Source organism: Danio rerio, chromosome 15, assembly GCF_052040795.2.
Source record: "Danio rerio strain M-AB ecotype USA chromosome 15, GRCz13ab, whole genome shotgun sequence".
Taxonomy (NCBI): Eukaryota; Metazoa; Chordata; class Actinopteri; order Cypriniformes; family Danionidae; genus Danio; species Danio rerio.
The window spans coordinates 49,075,001-49,084,502 of record NC_141035.1 but is presented as its reverse complement, the minus strand read 5'-3'; the positions used below and the strand labels follow the sequence as shown (position 1 = coordinate 49,084,502).

Below are 9,502 nucleotides of genomic sequence, written 5' to 3'. Positions count from 1 at the left end.
CAAAGGAATGTTTTTAAAAACTTAAAATGATTAAAATGTTTGTTTTTACAATTATTATACATTAAAATTACCAAAACGCAATCTTAAAAGTGAGCAAAATGTGAAAAATCCTTAATGCAGTATTGTATGCGGCCGGTGTGTGGCGGTAATGCGCTGCAGTGTTGAGTGCCTTCAGCAGGTGGCGGTGGAGCGCGTGCTGTCAGTCACACTCAACACCACACAAGAAGAAGAAGAAGAAGCAGTAGCGGTAGCGGTACTAAGTCGCATTCAGAGGAACACCAGCAGCAAAACCATGGAGGAAACCGCAAAAAAGGAGAAAAAGCAGGCCGAGACCAAGGAGGAGAAGGACAAACAACCGGCGGGGAAGGATAAAGATAAGAAAGAGGAGCAGGAGCTGGTGAGAAACATGGAAAACGCACGCGATACTGACAGACAGTGAATCCGCCTGAGTCACTGCAGGCCCATATCCAACACAGTACAGCGTAAATCTGACACTAAACTGCGAAAATACCGCAGAAAACACGAAAAAACGCCATGTATTTTATTATAAGCTACTAATTCTTGCAATACGGTGATTAAACTAATATGTGTACAGTCGTGCTGTGTCATATGAGTGTATAAACACTGGGGTTCACCTTATTGAATGAGTGTGTGTGGATGTATCTTAGTTTCACTGAGGAGAAATGCCTTGGGCTTTCAAAATAATTATTTACAACACAATTTAATACAGATTTATTTTAAAAACAACCTAGGATGACCAATTTGCTTTGTAGATGCATGCTGATATATTCAGTAATTAATTATATCGTGATAATGAACATGCACAGTATTGATATCATGATCACTTCAAATACAGGGAATAATTATTTCTGTGAATAATAACTTCTAGTGTGCTTTTAAGAATATTCATATTGTATTTGAGGTGTTCATAACATGCATGGACACTTAATTGGTTAATTAGCTGAATAACATTACCACATGTTAATCTAGTGAATATGTATAGGGATATCGTATGTTAACGCAGCAATAAACACGACTAAACTTCATAAATGTGATTATAAGATGTGTAATACAAGCAGTACGGTGGTTAAACTGATCTAGGAAAGTCGTGCTGTGGCATACGAGTGTATAAACACTGGGTTTCACCTTGAATGAGTGTGTGTGTGGATGTAACTTAGTTTCACTGAGGAGAAATGCCTTGAGGTTTCAAAATAATTATTTACACACAATTTAATGCAGATTTATTAAGCTTGATTAAAAAAAAAACATAAAATGACCAATTTGCTTTGTAGATGCATATATTCAGTAATTAAATGAGTGATTAATGAACATAGTGATTAATGAACATGCTCAATATTGATATCGTGAACACTTCAAAATACAGTGAATAATTATTTATGAAGTAAACTTCTAGTTTGCTTTTTAAGAATATTCACCTTGTATTTGAGGTGTTCATAACATGCTTGGACACTTAATTAGCTTAATACTATTTTCACATGACATACTAATGACTAGTTATAGGTATGTTGTATGTTAAGGCTGGTATAAACACGACTAAACTTCATGAATGTTATTATAAGATATGAATACGAGCGATACAGTGATTAAACTAATCTATGTACAGTCGTGCTGTGTTATATGAGTGTATAAACACTGTCTGGGGTTCACCTTATTGAATGAGTGTGTGTGGATGTAACTTAGTTTCACTGAGGAGAAATGCCTTAAGGTTTCAAAATAATTATTTACAACACAATTTAATACAGATTTATATATATAAAAAAAACTAATATGACCAATTTGCTTTGTAGATGCATGCTGATATATTCAATAATTAAATATATCGTGATAATGAACATGCACAGTATTGATATCATGATCACTTCAAAATACAGGGAATAATTATTTATGATGTAAACTTCTAGTGTGCTTTTAAGGATATTCATATTGTATTTGAGGTGTTCATAACATGCATGGACACTTAATTGGTTAATTAAAAATAGTACATGTTAATCTAGTAAATATTTATAGGGATATTGTATGTTAAGGCTGCAATAAACACGACTGAACTTCATAAATGTGATTATAAGATATTAATGCGAGCAATACATTGATTAAACTAATCTATGTACATACTGCGTCATATGAGTGTTTAAACACTTATTGAATGAGTGTGTGGGGATGTAACTTAGTTTCACTGAGGAGAAATGCCTGAGGAGGTTTCAAAATAATTATTTGCACACAAATTGATTTAAAAAACAACCTAAAATGACCATTTGCTTTGTAGGCGCATATATTCAGTAATTAAATATAGCGTGATTAATGAACATGCACAATACTGATATCGTGAACACTTCAAAATACAGTGAATAATTATTTATGATGTAAACTTCTAGTGTGCTTTTTAAGAATATTCACCTTGTATTTGAGGTGTTCATAACATGCTTGAACACTTAATTGGTTAATTAGCTTAATAACATTACCACATGTTAATATAGTAAATATTTATAGGGATATCGTATGTTAACACTGCAATAAACACGACTAAACTTCATAAATGTTATTATAAGATATTAATGCGAGCAATACGGGGATTAAACTAATCTATGTACAGTCGTGCTGTGTCATATGAGTGTATAAACACTGGGGTTCACCTTATTGAATGAGTGTGTGTGGATGTAACTTAGTTTCACTGAGGAGAAATGCCTTAAGGTTTCAAATTAATTATTTACAAGTTCAACACAATTTAAATGTTAACTAATCAACTGGTCTGTATTTCCCACTGGCTGAAGGACGACTGTCTAACTCTAAATTACAACAAAACAGTTTCAATGTGTTTCTCCTCAAAAAACAGAGCACTAAATGCATTTAAAATCCAAATTGACCAAAAGGAAATTAAGGAAGTGAGTGAATTTAAATACCTAGGTGTCATCATAGACTCGAAGCTTAAATTTGATGCCCACATCAAGAAAATGTCTAAGGCTATTAAGACAAATTTAAACTGTTTTCGTATGATGAGACCATATATATCTCTTAAAGCAGCGCAAATGTTTGTGCATGCTATGATATTTTCACGTATGTCTTATTGTGAAATAATCTGGGGTCAAGCAACCCAGTCAGTTGTTAAGCCTGTAATATCTCTTTACAAACAAACTTTAAAAAGTAATGGATCAGAAACCAATAAGATGGCACCATTGTCAAATACTTAAAAAATATAATTTAAGTTTTGATAATTTTTTAAAGTTCGTTTTTAAAAAACATGTTTAAGTGTATACATGGTCTTGCTCCTAAAGTAGTTTGTGAGTTAATAAATAAATTCAGTAGTGATGGGGCGAAGACTAGAGGGGCAGTAAGTGGGAATTGTAGAATCCACAGATGCAGAACCGCTGTGGGTCAGTCATCCTTTTCGGTAAAAGGTTCACATTAGGGTTGTAACAATATACCGGTATGACGGTTTACCACGATTTGAACGTGCACGATTATCATACCATGAACAATTGCATATCAACGGTTTTAACCCTTAAAGACCGAGACTGGCGCCCGCGGCTAAAAATAAGTATTGCTCTTAAATGTTTAATAACTTTTGATCCGCTGATCTGATTCATACAATTCAAAGATTGGCATAAAGAAGAGAATCTCAGCTTTCTAGTGCTGTATATAACATTCGCGGACTTTCAGAGGCTCCGGAATCAGTGCGGTTACGTCATCAAAATTTGACAACGCTGATTTGACAAAGAAACGCTCGTCACTGTGTCTCCGGACAAATCAGACATGATACATTGATGCATTGTCCCTCCTCCATGCCCAGATTGGTTCAAACTCGCTATATCACAACCAATAAGCATAGGTTTCACTTTTGTTTGTGGACCAACACTGAGCTTTTTGAACAACACGGAATGAGAGATAGGCATACATTTCTGCGCGGCTAAATAAAACGCAAAAAAAAAAAAAAGTTTTGCATGAAATAATTCTCATACTAAGTAGTTTTGCATGCACAGCAGCACAGAAACATGACAAAACAGTGACACAGCAAAGACGAACTGCTGCTCTTGCTGTTTTCAAAAGACACAAGTGAAGATGCAGCTGTTTGTCTGCATTGCATACAACCATATCCAAATCCATATCCACAGACAACCATATCCATGCTGGCACATAAAACCTAAGGATGTTCCATATTGAATCTAGTTTCGTTATGTAACTATTTATAGTATAGTAAATATTTATATCTATTTTTTTACTGAGGATTTGCACCATGTTTATTTGGACTTTGACACATTATTTATTATTTTCTTATTTTTTTATTTGTTCATTGTACAAGTGGACACATTCTCTCACCTCAGTGGTCAAGATTAAGTCCTGAAAATCTCAACATGCTTACATTTCTTCATCACAACCTAGACTGAAAAAAACAACGCTTTAAATACATGTTTACAGCCATAAACTTGGTATTGCACTTTTGGTCTCCCATTTATCCTGCTTATAAGGAAGGACAGTTTAAGTTTATTTTTGTCTAATCTTAAAAGACCCTGCTTGTTTATTCCTTCTAATTTAATTTATTAAAATGGGATTTTTTTCAGTTTATTTTTATAAAAGACTTCTATAGTTCTATTAAAATGGTTCTTTCAAAAGTTTGTTGAAATAAAACCTTTGTTCAGTCAGAAAACGTGTTCTTATTCTTTTCAGGGTCTTTGCTATGAGAATTACTATTTAATACCGTATACCGCGAAACCGTCAAACCGCGGTATTGTTTTAGACGATTATCATACCGTAAAAAATTCATACCGTTACAACCCTAGTTCACATCTATGGAATGCCATGCCTGTTCATTTCAAGTTACAATCAGAACTCCCAGTTTTTTTCTGTAAAGCTGAAAGAATGGTTGAAATCTTTACAGCAATGTGAACATTAAGCATTACTCTTTCAGGTTGGTCCCATTTACATTTCTCTTTATCCATATGGACTTGCATCTTATGTTTATGGCTCTGTAAATATTGTACGTGTTTGCTGTATTGTGTTTTATTCTTGCCGGTTATCTTTATTATTATTATTTTCTATTATTTTTTTTTTTTATAATGTAAAGCCTAACCAGGGACGAGGGCTGCAAATTAGCTTTATGCTATATGCCCTATGTACACAACATCGGTTATCTTTGTATAACAATGTCAAGTGTATTGTCCCTGTAAAATAAACAAGCAAATAAAAAAAAAAAAAATGCAGATTTATTAAAAAAAAAAAACAAAACCTAAGATGCTTTGTAGATGGATGCATGCTGATATATTCAATAATTAAATATAACATTATAATAAACATGCTCAATATTGATATCATGATCACTTCAAAATACAGGGAATAATTATTTATGATGTAAACTTCTAGTGTGCTTTTTAAGAATATTCACCTTGTATTTGAGGTGTTCATAACATGCTTGGGCACTTAATTAGCTTAATAATATTTTCACATGATATTCTAATGACTAGTTATAGGGATATTGTATGTTAAGGCTGCAATAAACATGACTAAACTTCATAAATGTGATTATAAGATGTGTAATACAAGCAGTACGGTGGTTAAACTGATCTAGGAAAGCCGTGCTGTGTCATATGAGTGTGTATAAACACCAGCTTTTACCTTATTGAATGAACGTGTGTGAATGTAACTTAGTTTCCCTGAGGAGAAATGCTTTGAGAATTTAAAATAATTATTTACACACAATTTAATACAGATATGTTTTTTAACTCTATTTAAAAAAAGAAAAAAAACAACCTAAAATGACCAATTTGCATTGTAGACATGCTGATATATTTAATAATTAAATATATTATGATAATGAACATGTACAATGATATCGTGATCACTTTAAACTACAGTGAATAATTATTTATGATGTAAACTTCTAGAGGGCTTTTTAAGAATATTCACCTTGTATTTGAGGTGTTCATAACATGCTTGGACACTTAATTGGTTATTTAGCTGAATAACATTACCACATGTTAATCTAGTGAATATGTATAGGGATATCGTTTGTTAACGCAGCAATAAACATGACTAAACTTCATAAATGTGATTAAAAGATATGTAATACAAGCAGTACGGTGATTAAACTGATCTAGGAAAGTCGTGCTGTGTCATACGAGTGTTTAAACACCAGCTTTTACCTTATTGAATGAATGTGTGTGGATATTAGTTTCACTGAGGAGAAATGCGTTGAGGTTTTAAAATAATTATTTACAATATAATTTATACAGATTTATTTAGCTTAGATTTATCGAGCAGTACAGTGATTAAGCTGATCTAGGAAAGTTGTGCTGTCATATGAGTGTGTTTAATCACTGGGTTTGGTGAATGAATGTGTGTTTGTAGCATTAGTCTATCGATGAGCTTTACTGGGGAGGAGTTTTTCCTGAGGTTAAAAATAATTATCTGTTGTTGTTGTTGTTACAGATTTATGATGCATGTGTGGTCGTAAATAACCATGTCTCCTCTGTATTTGTCGTGTTTGCAGTCAGAGGAAGACAAACAGCTTCAGGAGGAGTTGGAGATGCTTGTGGAAAGACTGGGCGTAAGTTTTCTTTTATTTTTTTATTGTGTATTTTAGGGCTGCACAATATTAGAAAAATCCCTGCAATGTATAGTCGAAGTCAGAATTATTAACCCCACAAAATTATTAGCCCCTGTTTATTTTTATCCCCATTTTCTGTTTAATGGAGAGAAGTTTTTCTCAGCACATTTCTAATCATAATAGTTTTAATAACTCATCTCTAAAAACTGATTTATTTTCTCTTTGCCATGATGACAGTAAATAATATTTGACTAGATATTCTTCAAGACACTTCTATACAGCTTACAGTGACATTTAAAGGCTTCACTAGGTTAATTAGGTTAACTAGGCAGGTTGTGCTTTTGTTTTGTTTGTCAGGAGAAGGACACGTCTCTGTATCGTCCCGCTCTGGAGGAACTGCGGCGTCAGATTCGCTCCTCCACAACTTCTATGACGTCTGTGCCGAAACCGCTCAAGTTCCTGCGACCACATTACGCCAAACTCAAAGACATCTACCAGAACATGACGGCAGGAGAGAACAAGGTGTGTGTGGAAAATCTGTGGTTTAAAAATTAAACAATTAGATAACAGGGTACAAATAGGAACAATGAATTGTTTGGTATCATTTAAGAATTTTGCATTATTTTACATTATTTATAGTTTATTGTACGTTTGTTGTATGTCATGTCAGTTTACGGGAAAAAATATAAAATATGGCCGTAATTCTCTTTGTGTTTGGCAGCATTTCTGTGCTGATGTGGTGTCCGTTCTGGCCATGACGATGAGCAATGAGCGAGAGTGTCTGAAGTATCGTCTGCTGGGCTCACAGGAGGAGCTGGCATCCTGGGGACATGAATATGTCAGGTATGAGAAACCTGCTCCAATCCTGAACATGCAAACATCACCGCACTGCTGGTATTGTGAACTTAAAGGTCCTGTGAAATTAAAATAAAGTTTAGATATTAGTAAAAAAAAAAGTTAGATATTAGTATCAGTATGTTGGTTTTAAGGATATCTATAGTCTAGTGCAGTGGTTCTCAAAGTGGGGGTTGGGACCCCCCGTGAGGTAGTAGGATAATGACAGGGGTTCGCTTGGTTATTTCCAAAAATCTAATTTATTTTATTAAACTATTATAATCACCATAATCTACAGCAGGGGTTCCCAAACTTTTCAGGCCGCGACCCCCAAAATGACAATGCCAGTGATTCGTGACCCCCAATATCCTCTGAGGTGGTTATAAATACAGAAACCTTGCATGCAATGGCACACACACACACACACCAATGGACCCAAGTCCATTCTTCTTTTAATTTTTTTATGTATGAGAGCTGTAAATGGGCCACAAAGTTTAACCAGGTGTTATGAAATCTGCTGCATCTGACGCTATTGCTGTGTCTTCAATACAATGCAATTACCCCAGGGGTTGCAATCCAATAGAAGTAGTAACTATAAGCTACTATAGTAACTATATATAGTATAAACGACTATTTTTTCTATTCAGAAGGTTATGGATAAAATATGGTCATTCTTATGGTTTAAAAATATAAATATAATATAAATAGATTTTTGGAAACCACCAGGCGACCCCCCTTCATTGTCCCGCGACCCCTCGGTTGGTCCCGACCCCCACTTTGAGAACCATTGATCTACAGAAGAAAAAATAAAATATGGGTTATAGTTGCATTAAAAAAACAACATGTAAATAAAAAGCCATCATTTTTAAGCCTTTCGATTTTTATTTATTTTTTTATTTTATTTTTTATTTTTTTTTGCGACTCCTGGTGTGATTACATTATATTAAAGACAACGCAAAGAAATGGTGTCAGATGCAGCAGATTGATTTCATGGCACCATGTTAAACTTTGATACCTTTAGGGCACTGATGTACATTAAAAATAATTACAGCCCACAACTGAACATGGAGGATGATCTCCAAATGGTGTTCTTCAAAATTAAACGAAAAATAGACTTGGGCCTATTTTGTGCGCCGTTGTGTGCAAGTTTTATATATTTATAACCATCTCAGAGGATATTGGGGGTCGCGAATCACTGGCATTGTTATTTTGGGGGTTATGGGCTGAAAAGTTTGGGAACCCCTGCTCTAGTGTGCTCCAAAACACTGACAGAAATTGACATTTAGAAGATCTCAACCTGATATAAACATCCAAAGCTTGCAGTTTGTCTCTTCCTCATACTTCAGTTTCTCATCAAACCTTCTGACCAATCAAATGCTCTCTATTGTCTGACGTGCCTCGCCCCCTTCTTTCCATTGGCTTTTCATTTGATGTGCTTGAGGTCTTACTGGCAGAGCTGTTTTTTAAAGGAGAGGGGCTACTTGCTCTACTGAGTGTGAATATTGGGTTTATATTGATTGTTATAAATTATTATTGATGATTTTTTTTCTTTTTCCGCATCACAAAAAGCTTTTATTAAAGTCAAAACTCTGCTAACGTTAACAATAAAAAATAACCACTAAAACTGGGAGACAAGAGAAATGACAACATCAATAATCATAATTTCTGCACAGAATTTGAGTCATTTATGATGTTTTAAAGTCTAAATGTTTTCTATAACTTGTTTTAGTTTAGTTTCATTACACAAATAAAATAATTTTTTATAATATAATGATAAAACAGCATGTTTTAAAGGTAGTTATCGCATAAGAAATATTGGTATTGTAACACTCAACAAAAATATCACACATTTCCCTGGTATTGTGCAACCGTACTACTGAGAAATATTACTTAAGCACATGTACTTACTATATGGTCAGGGTCACGATGTGTTTGTTTTAGGGTTAGTTGGATGTAAATTAGGCATAATTAATTGTAATTGCTAAAGTGAAACATTTAACAAGGCCACTTTATTTTGTATTTGTACTTTATGCGTTTATTGTCTGGAGGTGAATAGGCTGGGGGAAAATATTAAGTGTCGCCATATTACCCATGAGATTGATTATATTAAAA

The 9,502-nt window shown here is 34.0% G+C and overlaps 1 protein-coding gene across 1 annotated transcript in view; it reads left to right on the top strand.

Moving 5' to 3' along the window:
• The first annotated feature begins 251 nt into the window (after nt 1-251).
• The window catches only part of psmd2 (proteasome 26S subunit ubiquitin receptor, non-ATPase 2), a 56,279-nt gene continuing 47,028 nt past the window's right edge, over nt 252-9,502 (top strand). Inside the window, exons 1-4 of the mRNA NM_200546.1 lie at nt 252-397; nt 6,500-6,556; nt 6,914-7,078; nt 7,278-7,399. Of these exons, the coding sequence (NP_956840.1) occupies nt 293-397; nt 6,500-6,556; nt 6,914-7,078; nt 7,278-7,399 (449 nt within the window). The 5' untranslated portion in view covers nt 252-292. The remainder of the gene's footprint in view (nt 398-6,499; nt 6,557-6,913; nt 7,079-7,277; nt 7,400-9,502) is intronic.